Source organism: Pholcus phalangioides, unplaced genomic scaffold (genome assembly GCF_987345545.1).
Source record: "Pholcus phalangioides strain wild (caught in Gottingen) unplaced genomic scaffold, Ppha-v1.0 ptg000015l_1, whole genome shotgun sequence".
Taxonomy (NCBI): domain Eukaryota; kingdom Metazoa; phylum Arthropoda; class Arachnida; order Araneae; family Pholcidae; genus Pholcus; species Pholcus phalangioides.
Window position 1 is genome coordinate 60,349,088 of NW_028301608.1, and position 18,744 is coordinate 60,367,831.

At 33.2% G+C, this 18,744-nt stretch overlaps 1 protein-coding gene across 1 annotated transcript; it reads right to left on the reverse strand.

The window, feature by feature from the left end:
* Window positions 1–6,334: 6,334 nt before the first annotated feature.
* LOC149076375 (cuticle protein 10.9-like) lies at window positions 6,335–14,577 on the reverse strand. The gene is made up of 4 exons (XM_089243916.1): window positions 14,458–14,577; window positions 9,930–10,001; window positions 8,668–9,007; window positions 6,335–6,683 (listed from the first exon to the last, which is right to left on the reverse strand). Exons 1-3 carry the CDS (start codon window positions 14,467–14,469, stop codon window positions 8,702–8,704), a joined length of 390 nt encoding a protein of 129 aa, XP_089100042.1. The 5' UTR covers window positions 14,470–14,577; the 3' UTR covers window positions 6,335–6,683; window positions 8,668–8,701.
* Window positions 14,578–18,744: the final 4,167 nt, after the last annotated feature.

The window sequence follows — 18,744 nt, forward strand, 5'->3', positions numbered from 1 at the left end:
TAATAATCTATTATCTTATTCAAATTCCGTTAAAATTTATTCCATATAGACTCCATTAAAATTCATGCTTCCTTTGAATTGAGCAGTATTAAAAACCAAAACATATTTCTCTTTATCCAACTGATTATTGTTGTTTATAAATAATTCATTAGATGGCAGCACTATCACTCGAGTGCATGTTCGTGTAATGATAACCAGATATGATTCACCAAAGTGGTTCTGCTTTTTAAACATGGTGAAAACTATGTTCCGGTAGGGGATATCATTAAAAAATATAAGTTACCATTGATTTATTTCAAATTTCGTACACATATATTTGATCGTTTTATATGTCTCTAATACGTAATTTTTGTGCAAATTTTTAAAAAAAGGATGCATTTTTAACACCTTCTGAGCATGATAAAGTAGCATGACATCAATGTAATTGAATATAAATTGGTTCAAAATAAATAAACCCGTTCAGTTCATAACACGATGAAAAATACTGAGATTTAATTGAGACTCGATCTTTATTTTAAATTAATTTTAAAACTAAAAAGAATAATTTTTTTATAACCCATTGTTTATGAATGGATCTGAAATCGTTTTCACATCATGTTATGAACTCAGCAATTTCTTTTATTTGGAATCTTTTTTCAGTGAAATTGATGTCATAGACAGAGAAGTAACATAGACAGAGTGATACCTGGAGTTTTTCGTGATTTTGCTACCTCGGCTAACGAAGGCGGATTTGGCTAACTAACATTTTGTGTCATATGGTGCATGCGCTAATATAAAACAGCCGCATCGTAAGCTAAATTTTAGCGCCTATCATCATCAGAATTACTCTCACTTGAGTCATGTCCACCCTTCGGGATATTTTTCCACCTGTACCTTTTTTTTTCTGAAAGTTTTCAACCATTTTATATAAAATGAAAGATTCAGCCAATAAAAAATGTATTTAAAAAAAGGGAGTCTATGTTTTCAGAGCACGCGTTCTTTCGGTGCAAGACTCTTAGCATTAAATTGAACAGTCTGAACATTCTAGGAGCTTATATTTTCTATCTGTATGTATCAGACACAGAAATAAGCAGACTAGATCACAAATGGAGGGGACACCGACAAACTTGACTAGGTTGTATCAACACCAGCCACACACACAATTCAATATCTCTCATATTCCTGTAGATTCTCTTTTTATACTATTTTGAATCTGTTCATTTTAGCCTAGACTTAGGTTTTGTCTTTTTTTATAGCGTTCCTGGTGTTTTAAAAAAATCTATTTAAATCTTGGGCAGAACCTGCAATGAGTCAAACAATTTTCTATAGAATACTATGGGAAATCACGTTTCGGCTTACGAAAATTTCAGCTAACGAACGTGATTCGGGAGCGAATCATTTTCTTTGGCCGAGGTATGTAAACTGCATAAAGCGTTCTTTTGGCGTAGCATAATATATACAATCAGAAATGTTTGTACTAAATTTGAAGTAAATCAATGGTTAAATAATATGTGTAATAGGCCATGTTTTCACCATGTCAAAAATTTGGAGACCAGTTTTTTTACGTGCTTGAATACGAACAGGGTTTCAATGTTGTTGTTTTTTCGGTTGCATGATAACTATTATTCTTATCAGAATACAAGTATTTGGGCCGTATATTATTGGAAACGTGTGAATGGTCTAGAAATCAAATTCTAATAACCTGACAGCACCGAAAATCTCATCATATGTAATGTCATACTGGTATTATAGGGTTTATATGGCTATCCAAACTGTGCATATAGTTCAAATACTACTAATTATTCAAGTAAACAGACAAAATAAACAATTCCTGTCAACTGCGCCTTACGATATACTGACCATTGAAAATGATCAATAATAATCTCATTATGCAACTGATGATGGTGCCGTCTCCAGTGAAATCAACTGACACTACATCATTAGTGGGCGAAGCTTTTCACGGGATCTCAATTTATTATGTTTGTTCTGATTTCTATTTGATATAGAACCATCTTCACGCTTTACAAAGATTTCATTACCAATCATAGAGACGTATTTACTCTGGGAAGGGAATGTGCTGTATAACGCAGAAATTCCAATTGCACCAGCTTGTCCCAGCCGGTGAAGGTCATATTTGAGAAAGTGATGTTTCTATAACAATGGGTTTGTATATACTGTACATGCGTAATGTAATATTTGATTAGTTGAATCAATTGAACGCATTGAACGTATTTGATCGGAGAAATTGGAATGAGGTTCGATCATAAAGCAGTTCAATTTCGACATCGTGAGGACATAGTAGCTCCATGCTTAAGAAAAGATCTTAGCGTTTTCTTAAATTTTCATCATCAATTTCATCCATTTATGATAACTGTTCGCGAGAATTTAGTAACGCTGCATATTTCAGTGTCTATGCAGAACAGTAACATAGATACAGCATACATAGGACGCAAATAGCATTGTGATTATAGTAAAACAAATTTTTTCACTTAAAAAACCAAGGAAAAATGACTGATATTGTGTCAATCAAGCACATATCCAGCAGCTCTCCCTCCATTTTGATGTATTTACGGCCGAGCAAAACAGTTTGGAGCTACTCCAAATCCACACCATATTTCAAAAAAACGTTTGGTATCCTCCCAGTTTTTTTATACCCGTGGTTCACGTATATTCTGGGACTTCAATCTTCGTTTTTCGTCTATAAAATCCTATGGAGTTCGACGTCCATACTCTTGCACGTTGGGTCAGCGTATTTTATAGCGAATTTCGTATTAGCGTTGAAACACGGTGAACATATCAACAACATCATATTCTTCTGGCCGGTGAAAGTTTTCCCCTTGGTTTGTATGTATTTGCTTTATTCACGAAGAGTCAAAATGAGAAAGTTGTTGGAAAGTTTGGAAGCGGTTTCAGCGAACAGTAAACTGCAGAACAGACGCTTCATCGGCGTCAACATATGTGTGGCTATAGTGCTTTTGCTGCCGTTCTTGTACTCCTTGACGTTTGCTCTTACTTGCGATCCGTACGACAGCACTACCATCGACTACATGTACGATGTGACGCTATTCATCAATTTCAGTTACGATGACACGATGAAGAGGTTTCTGTACTTCGCATGTTCGTTTTTTTCTCAGTGGTATCATTTCGTTTTCGTTGGGCTTGTGACCGTGCTTTATTGCGCTACGTGCTTAACGATCTCAGATTTTTTGGAAGAATTAAACACATCTCTGAAGGAGTTACGCTTCCCAGACGCAGTCGCGGGAGCCATGAAACAATTCTGCAACATACAGTGCGCGATAGCTAATCTCGATGAAATGATGTCCGCTGCTATAATGGTAGTGATTTCGTATTACCTATGCTGTGTGTTCTCTATCTTCATATTCTTCATGTCATTACAGGTCATGAATTCAGCCCTTCAACGGAGCCTCACTTCGATGTTCACTTACCGCTTCGTGATGCACTGCTTCAACTACATGCCGCTGTCGTTATGCCCATTGATTTGCATAATCATGCTTGCAGCGCGAGTGTCCAGAAAAATGTTCATGACCCGGATGCTGTTCAAAAACGCTGTGGACGACGTCCTGCAGAAAATAGAATGTGACGATGGGTTGGAAGCAGAAGAACCTCGTCTGGATGCCGCTTCGAAACACGCCTTGAAGCTGATGAGTGCCGCTTCTGACAGGAAAATCATATTTTTGACGGCTTGGAATTTCGTGAATTTGGATCGGGAGCTCCTCCTCGATACCGCTGCTCTGATGTTAACTTATGGACTATTAATCGTGACACTGATGTAATCAAAACTTTACTTTTCTTCTGCGGACAATACGTTTAAATTTGCGAATTTGCACTTTGGTTTCAAACTCACGGTGACAGTTTATTAATTCTGGAGAAGTATCATTGAGATATAACTTTTGTAGTTGCTCTTTGCAGACGTAATATTGGAAGACGTAATAAAATTAGAACTTATATCTGACTTAGAAACTTATTTGACTTCAACAGACACTGTATGGTCAAAGTTTCATTAGTGCAGGACCCATTTTTGACCCACGTTGCATTTGCGCGCAGTAGGCTTTGTTTAACCCTTTAAACCTTAAATGCATGGCTTTTCATATGTGCAAAGAGTCTTTTAAACGTTCATTACTGCTGCCAATAGTGAGGATATGAAAATTCAAAATCGCCTTTGCACCCGTAAGATGATTTTATTTTTCTTTCCATTTTATATTTTGAATTTGCTGATAGACGTCCCGATTATAACAACAGCTTTTTGTTGCTGAGCAGGTGTGGCTGCGATTCCGCTCATTTGTCAAAATGTTTTATTTTAATCTTTTTTTAACTTGAAGTTTGCAACCCCAATTTTTTTCCCTATAATTTAGCTCACAAAGAAGGTAGTTATGTATTTGGAAAGTAATATTATATATATATATATATATATATATATATATATATATATATACATACACTTCAACACATTTGTTTTATATACGTTTTTTAAAGCTATGTACGTTCTCTTTAAGGCTCTTTATAAACAATCAAATTCGAAATAGTTTTTTTTTAATGATTTTTTACCGGAAAGTTATACTATGAAAAAAGTTATCAGATCAGAAGAAAAATCATTTTCAATCATTTAAGGGTTGAGCGGCATAGTAGAAATCACTAAACCCCATGCAAAATGGCATATTTAATGAAGTAGACTTTCTTCCTATTTTCAGCAGGTGCAAAGTAATGGGCGTTTCATTGAAAAATCAACTTTACAAAATATATGGGCAATCAATATTAATGCAAAAATAAAAGGCTTTTAAGGAGGTGAGATGCATCGTCAATGCCACCTAAAGGATTAAAAAAATTGCTCAAGTAATTTTCTTGCAATTTTTTTCCGTGAAACGAACATTTTGTGAAATTAGAAGACATAAACAGTGCCGCAGTATATATATTTTTCTAAAAGTTAAAGAGAAAGATTTGATTTTCTATGAATTTTTAAAATGAAATTTTTTGTAGGAATTTTATCGAGATTTTAGATCCGGAACTTTTTTCATGATCATGAAAAGAAATAATCAAAAAAAAAATAGTATACTCCCAAATTTTTTTGTTCCATGGTACATGAAGTTCCCGAAAACATAATTACTAATTATTTTAATGAAATTGAGACAATTAATTTTTATCAATTAAAAAATTGATTAATTATACATTTACGTGAATTACCAAGAAAAACATGCTAAATTAATCTCCAATTTTTTTTATAAACTGCTCAAATATAAAGTAACCAATCATCACACATAGAAAACAAGAATTGCAATTTGTTCACGAATTGGAAGAACGGTCAAAACTTTTTTCTGAAACAAGTTGATATTTTTCAAAAAATATCGAATTTTTCTTTTTAAATATCAAGGGTGTCGCAGAATTTCGTTGGATGTGGAAACTGCAGCATGTTATAGGTCTCCGTATCCCGATGAAGAATTTCTATAAGATCCGAAATAAATGAAACAAAGAATACATTTCTGCAATGATTCGATATTTTATTACTATGATGATTCTATAATACAGTTTACATAGATACGCGGCACCAAACATAACGCGAAAAGCAATCGTGAATCAAATGGAAAAAAAAATAAGACTATATTACAAAATGAAGAATATAACTATAGTGATGAATGTGATTTTTTTTTTTGCGATATTTTTACTGCTAAATAATTTTCAGAAAAATATTACAAAATTATGTGCACTATTTAATGTCGTTGGTTACTAATCTAAACATGCCATTCGATGAAAATCTCAATGCTTATATACATATGAAAAATTAAGTATATATATATATATATTTATCAATTCAATCTTTTTTTCCATCCAAAAATTTATTCATCAGTTTACAAGTTTTCTGCGTTGAGAAATAATCACTTCTTTATGCTGTGGTAAGGACGAGTAATTTCATGATACTTATTTTTTTTTAACAACTTCGAAATTTTCCTATCAATGACTAGAGTACACATATCACAAAATGTAACTTCAACCAATGGAAAAAAAAGAATAGGGTTGGAAAATAGTAGTGAAGGAAAAAGTCTGTTTTAGAAGAAAAAATAATGGTAAAGAAAATTACATTTTAAAAAAATGTAGTGATTTTGATACCTTTTTACGAACATGCGATAAAACCCGATATAATTTTAATTATGTAGATTGAAAATATAAGAGGAAAGAAAGAGAGAAAGGTTTAGAACACATCTATACGATTTTGAATCCTAAAATATTACAACAAATATACTAGACTATATAGAACAGCATGTACATATGTACTGCATGAATAACCATCAATCATCGCTTACCACAGCATAAAGACAGCGCTTACCAATTTCAGATTTCTTTATGTCATTACTTCATGTCATATACTTGATCCTGTAAGAGACCTACATTCAATTAATCCAATAATTTTCGATATTCTCTTGAGATTACGCTAAAATTATTCTTTGAAGTGTGGCACTCTTTTATCAGTGACATCTTTATCTTTGCGTCGTCGCTTGTTGTCTTGTGTGTGTGTATTTTTTTGTTTCGGTTTTTTGCAGCCTGGTGAACAATTTTCGCTCTGGAATGTTTGCTGTTGATTTGTTAGAACAGAACGTATACGGCTTGCATTCACCGGTTATTCCTTACCCATCCAGTTTGGGTTTTCTACGAAGGGAATAAGCAACTGGCTGGATTACCTTTGTCTGCTATACCTTTCAAAATAAAAAAAAAATATTTTAAAAATCTACAAAATTTACAATTACTTGTAAAAAGCAGCGTGAAACTAAGACAAATACAAATGTCATAACAGGCAAACTGCCCATGGCTGAAGAAAGATGTCCATAAAAAATATGAATGTCAAATATCACTAAAATACCGCCACACAATATAAAAGCATATATCTGTCGAAAGTAATTAGTAGTATAGCCTATAATCTAAGTACGGATAGCACGCCTCTCGATTTATCCTAATAGGTTTACCGACCCCCAAATTAAAGCTACTCCATTTATTGATAACCCTATTAGGGAAAAACTCCATGCGAGACACTATAACCTGGAGTTGTCCCGTACTAAACGGTACTGGTGTTCCCTTGTCGAAGCAGGTGATTGACGGTGTATAAATAACTCGTGGTCCATCCTATATTCATCCCGGTGAAAATTCTAAACACTTTGATCATATCCTCCTCCAAACCCCTGCGTTCTTCCAATGCAAACATATTCAAGAAATCAAGTCTCTCTTCATAGCTCAAGCCTTGTATGCTAACAAGATCATGCGTAGATCTTCTCTGCACACCTTCAAGTAGTAATATCTCCCTCTGTAGGTATGGTCGGAAATAAAGATTTCGTAGGAAATAATAACCATCAAATCAAAAAAAAATTGAAGGAATTTAAAGATTTTTTTTCTACCGAATTTGTCCAATTGGATTTTTTTTAATACAGTAAATACAGTTTCCTTCTCTTAGCCGCTGTGGTGTTCGAGTGGTCATAATGACGGACTCCCATCGCGAGGTCGCGAGTTCGAAATCCACCTTCGCCACAGTGGTGGTCGGCTGAAGTTGGTTTTCTGTGATTCCCAACTTCGAAATGCGAATGCAAGCCGATCTCCCCATTAAAAAGTCTCGCCGCAGAGAGCAACAGACCTACAACGGTAAAATCCTCAAGCATTGCACTTCACTCATAGTTCGGAAAATACGTGGCAGATGGCAGCACCATACAAGCATTACACAGAAACAAGTTTCACGTCAGGTTCACAACACGGACAGACATATCCCAATATGTACCGTTTGAAGTTCCGCAGAGGGATATGGACGAGGCACATGTGTGGTTTAGTAGTTTCCTATGTTTGAATTAGTATGTTCTTATGACGAAACAATTTCGTCATTCTTATTTCTCCGTGGTTTCCACGAAACCTTATGCTTTATTTTTGCTACAGATGATTATTAATCAATTAATTGATTAGCAATTGAAAAGTTGGCTGCTGCGTGGTCATGTAGTCATAGTAATGAATTCGCACTAAAAATTCACGCACAACACGTACTCAGATTGTTAGGTGCGCATGTATAAACAATTCCGTAGCTAATTTCCCATGGTTATAGACCGGATTAGTACTCGGTTTGAAAGAAAGATTAAAAAGTTATTTATATAAAAAAAGGAGTGGCTCTTGGTCGAGATGCAACATGTGCGGCCACACGAAGCGCCGCGCTATAGGAGGGGTGTCAAATCCAGGGTAAGTAAAAAAATTAACATGCATTTTGAAAAATATGGAAAAAATGCAAATTATCTGCTGCAACCTTTCTCAAGTCGTGAACACTGCTTATGCCCATCATCGAACGATAAACACTCTATACGGCAACTTTGACATACGTATGCTTAAATCCGCATTTTTAACTGTAATCCTTGAATGCAATTCTACAGAATGTTTAATCGAAACATGGAGCAAGTGCTCGCGTCTACGAAATCAAACACGAGCGTTGAGCACTTTTGGTGCTTCGAGGAGCATCATGGTGCTCACGAGCAACAGGTTGAAGATGGTTGCAGCTTTTCCGGGTTATTTTTCTGGTGTGACTTATATGCCTAAGAGGAGCCGACGAGATGTCACGCACAGCTAAAAAAATTGTTCCCTGGATTTAATTGTGCACGCAATGTACGAAATGTAATGGTAAAATCTATCGGATAGGGCAAGGTCTAGTTTACTTACCTCATTCGACTGATACAAGACTTGAGAAATATCTTTAGTCGAAATAAGCGCTGTGGGGTTCGGGAATGTCCTCGTGGAAGTGAAGATACTCTTGAGCGTTGGAGAAGAAACCAACGTTGGCAGGTTGCTGGTTAGCGGTTCCTGGTTCATTTGTCTTGATTTCAGCCCTGAAACCATCGTCGTCGGCGACGTAATGAACCTGGCGGTGGACGCCCTTCTCGTCAGTGAATCCGTAGCTGCCCTTTACTTTGCCATGGCCATCGCTTGCTTCTTCCCTGTGTTGTTCACCGTGGTGATCCTTCACGTGGTATCCGAAATGGTAGGGCTGAGTCTCGTGGTCCTGTTCCGGATATAGTCAGTGCGTCACATTAGTTAATTAATTTGTGAATAAATTCGTATGTATTTGCATATTCGGTGCGAAAAGATTCAGGAAAACAGTATAGTTTAAATTTTTGACTATAGATGGAAATGCATGAAAACAAATCACTGGAAATATGCTTGTCAGAATCCTATGAAATGCACATGCTATATAAATAACAACTCATTTCTAAGTTCTCCTGTTATTGACACTTGCATAAGATTTTCATAGTGATGTTGACATTGGTAGACAAAGCACCAAGTTGTTTTGACTCAGCCACGCCTCAGCTTTACAAACGTTTCGGACACAAAAGAGATTGGAGAAAGATAAAAGTCCAATCACTATTGTCGGACTTTCTTGCAGCGCCCTCTATCGACGAAAACTCGGAAATTTAACAATTTTCTGTACTGAAAAATACCCCTTCCTGAAAAACTTTTTCGCAAACTACATTCAAATGTAACAATTTTTTACTTCCATTTTTATGAATTTTTAAACTACCCACGAATTTATGGGGTATTACTATTTGAGAACTCGCAGGCTAACTTAGCCCCAAAAGTCTCGAATGTGTTTGATTAAACAAATAAATAGATAAAATACTTTTATCTCAAGCAAATATTCGCATAATAGACGAATTCTCTATGAGTTTTTCATTATCTCACAAAATCTCATCATAGCAAAATATATTCACATTCATTTTTAATAATTTTTTGTAGTATTGATCTGCTTTGATTTTCATTACCAGTGGACAGTTGAATCCCGTTCTGCAATCAAAGTACATGAGGACATGAAAAACATCATCTACGTACGATATAATATAATTCATAATATTAAACGAATTAATAGTCACGGAAAAAAGTACAGTACATAATATTGTCAATCACACAATGTATTATTTTATACTTACAGCATCATCTTCGCTGTAGCTGGAATGATAGTCAGCGAATGCAACTGCGAAAACAGCCAAGAGAATAAAAGCCTGAAATTGAAAAGGGAAAAAAAATTAGCGCAATTATTATATGTATTACACTTGAAGGAGTATATTTTACTTGATATTGACTATTCATCATTAATAACAACGTAATATTTTGATTTATATAGCCAATTTCATCGTTTGTTTCTGAGGTTGATGTTTTCCATCAAACTATCATGAAAATCACTCCAAACAGGCACAAATTTAATATTTTTGCATCGCACAAAAAAAAGGGAGAGAAATATTCGGAATATCATTAAGGGATCTCCTACCTGGTAAAACAACAACATGGCGAAAAAACTTTATGTAAAAATTAAAATTATTTAAAATATTATTTATCCATTAATTCGTTTCAAATTTTTGCCACATATATTTGAGAGTATGCCATTTTATGCTAGCACAAAATTTTACATATCTTTAACACTTAATTTTTAAAAAAATTTCAAAAAAAATGCATCAAAAACAGCTTGCGTGCATGATAAAATCGCATGGAATCCATACAATTGAATAACAAATGATTCAAAATAAAGAAAACTTAAGTTCATAGAATGATACAAATAAATACAAATACAAAAACAACGCCACAACAGGCAAAATGCCCAGATAAAAAAGATTGAGATTTTATCGACTCAATCTTATTCAAAATTAAACTTAATATTTAAAAAACCCCTACCCCCCCCCCTCCCCCCGTTCTGGCCCTGACTTCGGTATTAGGGACATGTAAAATTTTGGATAGCATACACAATCAGATATATTTGACAAACATTTGAAACAAATCAATGGATAAATAATGTTTTCAATAGTATTTCTACATAAAATTTTTTACTGTGCTAAAAGGTAAAAGACTCCCCTCCCCCCTCATCCGATTAAGTTAAATATGGAAAGCGACCTCACCTTCTTTCTTTCTTATAGGGTAACATTTTTCCTCATAATTTCCATCGTAAAAAAAAAAAAAGAACTATTCAATGTAAGGAATTTATTTTGTGAAATTCTCAGGATAAAGTAAAATCAAACGGATTTTTTTCCCCAAATTGATAGTTATTGTATACAGGATTAGCTAGTTTTTTTTTTTGTTTGTTTCTTTCCAAATCCCTTATTTGTTACTAATCTGAGACTGATCACTACTAATCCTTTTACTGCTAGTGAAAGTTATTTATAAACCATCGTTAAAATCCGTAGAGACAACTGCGGAACCTAATGATCATTATTTGAATGTGAAGCACTGTATTTCAGTTTTCCTTATGTTGGTAATTACTACAGTCATTCATCTCATGTGTGTATATGTTGGTTGGCTGTCCTTCCATTCATGAAGATATTTTTCCTGCTTTTCAAGTATTTGTTTTTACTTTCTTCCTGCTTCTTGACGTAGTAATGCCTCTTCCTTTGATGACGGTATCAATGTATAGGAAGTGACTTTTTTCAACATTATTTTCTGTGCGATGAGTCTAAAACCCCATTCAGGAAGTTTATTCAATGATGCATTCTTTCTCATCCGGGTATGTTTTTTCTCCCATCATGAATTTACAGTTGAACTTAGTTATAACGACACCTTGGTTATAAATTCGATAATTTGGTGGTTCGGACTAATTCCTATAGAGAATAATGTTAACGGGACTCGAATATAATGTCAATGAAAACGCTATGACCTCGGATATAACGACGCTTTGCTCTACATGGGAGTGGTAAGAAAAACTCAAAATCCAGTCCCTAGAGGCAGATACAGGACTCCTTAAACTCATGCGGTTTTTTTCGATTTCTCAAAAACTTAATTTTTTTATGTATTCCCTTCTTGAAACTCACGATTCGATTCATAACCCTTACTAAAATTGGAATTGAAAATAATTTCCATAATTTGTATTATATTATGGTAATTATATGACTATAAATATCAATATTAATCTCACATATTTGCAGTGTTTCAGTGCCGTCTTAATGCACGGGACTCACCGGGCACGGCCGGATTCTAAAGAATCTGTCAGAGTGTTACCGAAAGATATCCAGAACATATGTTAAAAATAATTATATGGCAAACAACGTACCACACCAGATCTATTTCAGTCACTACTAAGTCAATATAATTATAACATACTAAGTCATTATTATTTTTTAGTAGACCGACCTTTATTTTCAATGATTTCTTTTAGTATATTGAAATTGAGAGAGATTTTATATCCATATCACTAAAAAATCGTATTCTTGTTTCTTAGAAGCGTGCTCAATTCCAAAATTCGTGTCGATTGTTTGTTTCAATGAAAAAATTCAGAAAATTTGCAAAATTGATACGAGATATCATTTTCAATGCAATTCCCCCATTAATTAACTTACTTTCTGCCTGGTACTTCAAGACGTGACAAGGGTAATGTAACTAATATTACCTAATGCCCTAAGACAGAATCAACGATTTTTATAGCTCGCACGTATTTACGCTCATTTTATTTTTAGCATTAATTCAAGTATGAATCAAAATTCTCATTCAGACACTAAAAGTCTCAATCTCAGTAATTGAAATTTCGTATATCACATAAAAGATTGAAAACTTGATCAATTGAAGAATGAATGGGCATTGAATCTTCATATTTAAGGTATTTATCCGCAAGCTGCAACTAGCTATGTCAAAGGACCTACTACTAGTATTATCATTTCACACATTGCCGTATTTTCATCCCATTCCCTATTTCTTTTTCTTTTATAGCCAACCAAACTTCCTGTTTCATGACACTTGGTTATAATCCTGGTGAATGCCCCCCATCGAAGCTTTTCCACAAATCAGCTTTAAACCGTCTATGTTTAGTTATTCCATACGGTGCGTAGGATCACTACTGGATAAATAATAATTATAAATATGACTAATATCTTTGAAAAATAACTGGAACATCGACATACAAATTATATGAAACATTATAAAAAGTAAAACTATTGTTTAAATTTTAATAAAATACACTAAATATTATCATCGATGAGAATATGTATATACAGGGTGCATAGCGACCAGGAGGTATGGCATTTTACTGCCGAACCGTTGATCCTAAACGTATACTTTCAATTAGGAAAAGTTTCCAAAGCATATAATATTGATATATGTCATTCAGATTTCACGTGGTTTATAGTTATTTATTAAAAAATAACTTTTCATACAGTTCCCGTGTTCCCCAAAACTCAATTAGAAAGTTGTTACCCTGTCTCTCCTCGTGACAACAACATTTTTTTCATGCTTCTAAGTGCAATATGCACTGAGATATTCGAATTCGAAAACCGAGAAAAAAGCAGATATGATGCGGAAAACCCTTTTTATTCGCATTTAACGCTGTTGTTTTTTTCCTCGATTCGTTTTTCGAATTCGAATATCTCTGTGAATATTGCACTTAGAAATACGGAATGATTCTTGTTGGCACGAAGGGAGACAGAGCAACAATTTTCTAATTGGATTCTGGGCACTCAGGGACTGTATAAAAAATATTTTTTTATATTTTATTTATTATATTTATTTTAATAACTATAAACCCCTTGCAACATGCATGACATATTTGAAACATTTTAGTACCACATGCTATTGGGAACTTTTTCTAATTAAAACCTCTAGGATGAACGGTTCGGCCTCCCCTGTTTTCTATGCACCCTGTATATAAGACGATTCAGTTTGAAATTATTTATATATTTTTATATAGAATCTTTTTTCACTACTTGGGCTTGTAAGTTTAGTGATTAACTTAAAAAATTTTAACTTTGTTGCTTGAAAAACTTGCTTCGTTGTTTACTTTGTTTTAACTTTTAATGCTTAAATATTATAACGCATTCACTTTCCGAAATTCGTTATGGAGAAATGATTTAGAGAAGAATTTTTAGAATTCGGAATAAATCAACGGAAATATGAGAGTTCTCATAAAAATTTCGCATTCTAGTATTTATTGTTATTACTCGTATTCGTTATTAATTTCATAGAAAAATTCGTTATATAAGGGATTGTGGTGCTCTACCCACTGTAAATTGTGAATACTCTACTATGGTCAATGAAAACGTTTTTTTTTAGACGGTCATCAGAAATAAAATATATGAATATGTACAAAATATATATGAATATTTAAAGGGGAAATTTTGTTTTTCAGTAGAGTAAATTAAGTAAAACTAAGTCACTGATTTTTTGCAAATCGATTCAATGTATACTCGAGGTATATCTATGGAATCTCAAATAGAGCAAAAGGTATCATTATATCAAATCGATGGTTGATTTTCTCGTATAATCAGTCATTATACGAGATCGATTGTTACAAATATTTTTTTCTTCATAAATTAAAAAAAAATTGAGCCTCAATCACACATGTTAAATTTACATTGCGTTTCACAAAAAATGATTTATATATCGTTCTATCCTCTGGGTTATCCTTAATATAAAGTTAGCTTTCGATCGACTTTAGATAGAAACTTATCGTTCAAGAAATGTAATAAGTATTGATGGCCACTGTACCTTTGAGATCATACTGGAATGGATGTATTGGGAATATAAGAGTATCTAAATAAACCAAAGAAATCAGATAAGGTAGCTCCAAATGACACTTTTTGTTTGACAACTTCACTTCTGAACGACTCATAGAAAAACTATCCTCTTATATACTCTAGAAGAATAGATTAAGCTTCTCACGATCGAGGGAAAAGAAGAGCCCGAAACAAGTAAACTAAAATAAGAAAAAAGAAATAAATAAAACACGTAGAATCACAAAAACGTGACAGAATTTTCCTGCTCGGGTTCGTCACCAGTTCGACGCTTAGTCGAAGTAGAAACGTGTGGTGTGTTGAAATAGCAACTGGTGCGTGAAGTTAAAGCTAAAATGCAGCTTCTCAGAGAAGGTGCTTCTCTTAGTCCTTGTCTGAGTGGGTGGATACATGGAAATTGAGGGAGGAAAAACTTATAACTAATAATATTGGACTCATAACTACTTTCCAATTCATTCTCATAACCCCCTGATATCCCGTTCCGCTTCATTTCAACGGAAATCACTCACTGGCTAATGGATACGTCTGAGAACAACTTAAGTATGCAAAATGATTGAGATTTTCCCATACTAGGTAGTGCAATTTTTTTTCACTTGCCATGCTCAATCCACCCGGAAGTCTCGTTGCTTTCTGTGTAGTCTTCTTTTTTTCTGACAGCAGTTGTAGTCTTTTTAATCTTAAATGATGATTATAACAATGTCGAAAAAAAATTATGACAAAACCATCATGCAGGTCATTCTGTCGAGTAAGGTAAAATAAAAAATTTAAATAGAATCCAAAATAGCAACCAATATGTCAGCCAATTACACCCCAAAACCAAGTTCACTTCCCTAAAGCGAAAACTAAAAATACCAAATACCAATGCTAATATTTATTCATTTATCACTATATTCTCGAATTCTCAATCTCTCAATCTCCGTTTTATTAACACGAAACCACACCCGCCAATTATTTTTCTTAACCAATTTTGCTTAATCATTGATTTTTTTTAATATTTTCGTAGAAACACTTTTAAATATTTGCAGTGAAAATGTGTTTTTTTTTGTTTTTTTTTATATTAATGAATATACGTTTCAGAAAAATAATAAATAAACAATTTATTATTTATTTATTATTATTATTTATTATTATTATTATTTATTATTATTATTTATTATTATTACTTATTATTTATTTATTATTATTTATTTATTATTATTACTTATTATTTATTTGTTATTATTACTTATTATTTATTTATTATTATTATTTATTATTTATTATTTACTTATTATTATTATTTATTATTTTTCCCATAAATTCGTGAATAGTTCAAAGATTCATAAAAATTGTAGGAATTGGTATATTTGAATGCAGTTTTGTCGATAGAAGAAGCTGCGCGAAAGCTAATCACTGCAATATACGATTAAGAGCTCATTTGTAAATTTTTCCTGTTGCTGGAGCTTATGTAATGTTTTAATTGTGATGACCATTGGCCGATAAATCACTTTTGGTAAACTTGTTTTACCTTTTTATTGGTGAGAAACTAAACAGTGAAAGCTTGAATTTCAGATTATTTTTTCGATGATTGAAATCATCACTGTTGGAACATACTAGAAATATATTATTGTTATTGCTGGAACATTAACTTGTGTAATTTAAAACCTTGAGTAATTATTCGTGCAGGACAGAGACTCAGAATTAACAGTACAGCTCAGACAGTCTTTTTTTCGATATCCAAGATAATGGTAAGATATTGGTAACATTGGTAGGTGAAACATTAATTATTACTAAACAATATTACGAAATTTATCAAAAAAAACTGAAAACAAACCCCAGAAAATTAACTTGAATTCATCGAGCAAGTGCCCGAATATTTTCGAATTCATTACGATTTCTACAATTATTATTATTAAAATTAAAACTCTGAACTTCGATATGGATTCCCGTGATGTAATGCAGTAATTTCAAGTTTCCATTAAGTTTTAGCTTATAGTAATTGCAATGCGATCAATGATGAGCTATGGAACAAATAGTAGAAAAACACGGATTTTATTTCGTTCAGTGATCTACAAATATTCAATTTCCGTAGAGAACGTAAGTTAGAACATAATAGTGCTTTTGTGAACAAAAAAGTGCAAATATTTTATAACAAATGTATAAGAATATTGAATACGTTGTTATAAATCATGTACTGCACGTGCATGACTCAACACATAATCAACGCATAATCAACACACATGAACATATTTATTTTCTACTACTATTTTCATTTAAACATATTTTTGAAAATCACTATTTCAAAGGAATTAATTTATGTGTTCAAAAAAAACGTCAATGAAAAAATATATATATAAATCTTATTTTTCCCATCAATTTGAATTCGAATTAACAATTCAGTATACAATTATAACAAATCAATTTGTGGGCGATAAAGGAATAAAATTTCCGGTATTTTATTTCTCTTATTTGATCGATTAACGTGAATCACAAAATCGGATCATTAAATTGAATATAATGATAAGCTCGTCAGACTCAAACTATTAGTGGTCGCTGTCAATAATCATTAAATACCAGAAAAAAAAAAGGATTTTGAGAAATAAGAGGGAGCAAAAAAAGAAACCGAAATATGGAAGAAAACAACATTTTCATTTTCCTGTAAAGAAAAGGAAGGAAAGTGGAAAAAAGAAAGAAAGAAAAGAATTATCTTATAACGACGTTCTTCCGCTTGTCAATCGGAAAAATGCTCAAGGCTGGGACGTCGCCAAATGTGTCTTACTCATATTGATGACCTCGTTGTTCAACCACTTGATAATGACGATGATGTCAATAATGCGAATTTTTTTTTTGTCATATCATTTATATATAAATGATTTCAGATGTTCCTTCAGAAAAATCTTATAAGAGAAAAAAAAATTATTTCCAATTTCTTAATATGTTCGTGATACAGTGCTATCACCGTTTGATGATCGATAATTGTTGTTTTCTAATCATCATTATCGAAGTTATACCATGTAGCCAGTCTTGACGATGAATATACTATTGGTCGCATGTATTATAAAGAAAAGATTTTATTAATACCTCATCAGCCGGACAGCGTATGCTTTTTGTAACAATCGCAAGATGGTAATTCTGAAATGGTGAATTTACAGCAATCGATGTTCATTCATTTCACCAGTGATTTTCAAACTTTGGCACTGGTATATCCCTTGCCTTGTGATCACTCACATGAATGTATCTTTGACGAAAGTTATTGGTGAACGTTGGTCCTAGAGGCATACTTCCAATTTGAACAGGTACTAAATAACGTTTTTAGTACAGTTATTAAAATAAAAAATTAACTTTTTTTTCGGGCACCCTCTCCAAAAATAGGAAGTGATTCCCTGTCTCTTCTATATGTATACCAAAAAGAATTCCAAATTTTGAAGTTGAATATTCACTGAGATATTTGAATTCGGAAATCGAAGAAATATTTGGAAAGATCAGCATACTTCTGGGCTTTTCCGTTAGTACATGCTGTTCTTTCCCAACTTTAGTACGTTTATGATTTCGAATATTTCGACGAATATCGAGTTAAGAAACGCGGTCCTTTTTTTGTTGGCCTCAGGAGAAACGAGTCAGCGACCGCCAATCGACTGCTTTTACAAGGGGACACCAGTATCGATTAGTGAGGGACAATGCATGGCTATGGTGTCGCAGGGAATTTTCCTCTGATAGGGTTGTTAATAAATGGAATAGCTTACCCCCGGAGGTAGTAAATTGTAACACAATTGACACGTTTAAAAAGAAATACGATAAACGTGTTGGGGTAAATCGAGAAGCTATTCATTCTTAGAATAAGACAACCATAAGTATTCTTTATGGGCATTGTATAATATTTTATCATGTGTATATATTGTTTACAATTTTTGTTAATTGCATTTTTAATTGGGTTGCTGTATTTTTGAAATATATGCCATCCATATTTTTATGGGCATCTTTTTCTCAGCCACCTCGTTGGGCATTTTGCCTGTTGTGGCGTTGTATTTGTATTTGTATTTCTGATTGGTATTTTTAGTTAGGCTAGCTAAATAGAAAGTTACTTTTTTTTTATTTTAATTACTATACAACCCTTTGCAATATGAATGATGGAACCGAAGTCTATACATTAATTGGATACTGTAATTGATAGTATGTCTCTAGGATCAACGGTTCATCAGTAATTTGTGGCAAAGTGGCTTTCCTATGTACCCTGTATATACCTGCGGTGTCTTCCCTTAGTGAAAATTTAAACTGTATGAAT

Excerpts from the sequence above, each read along its gene's own strand:
- LOC149076375 (XM_089243916.1), bottom strand. Across the intron at positions 9,008-9,929 it reads GCTACAGCGAAGATGATGCT|GACCACGAGACTCAGCCCTA; the intron begins GTAAGTATAAAA and ends TATCCGGAACAG.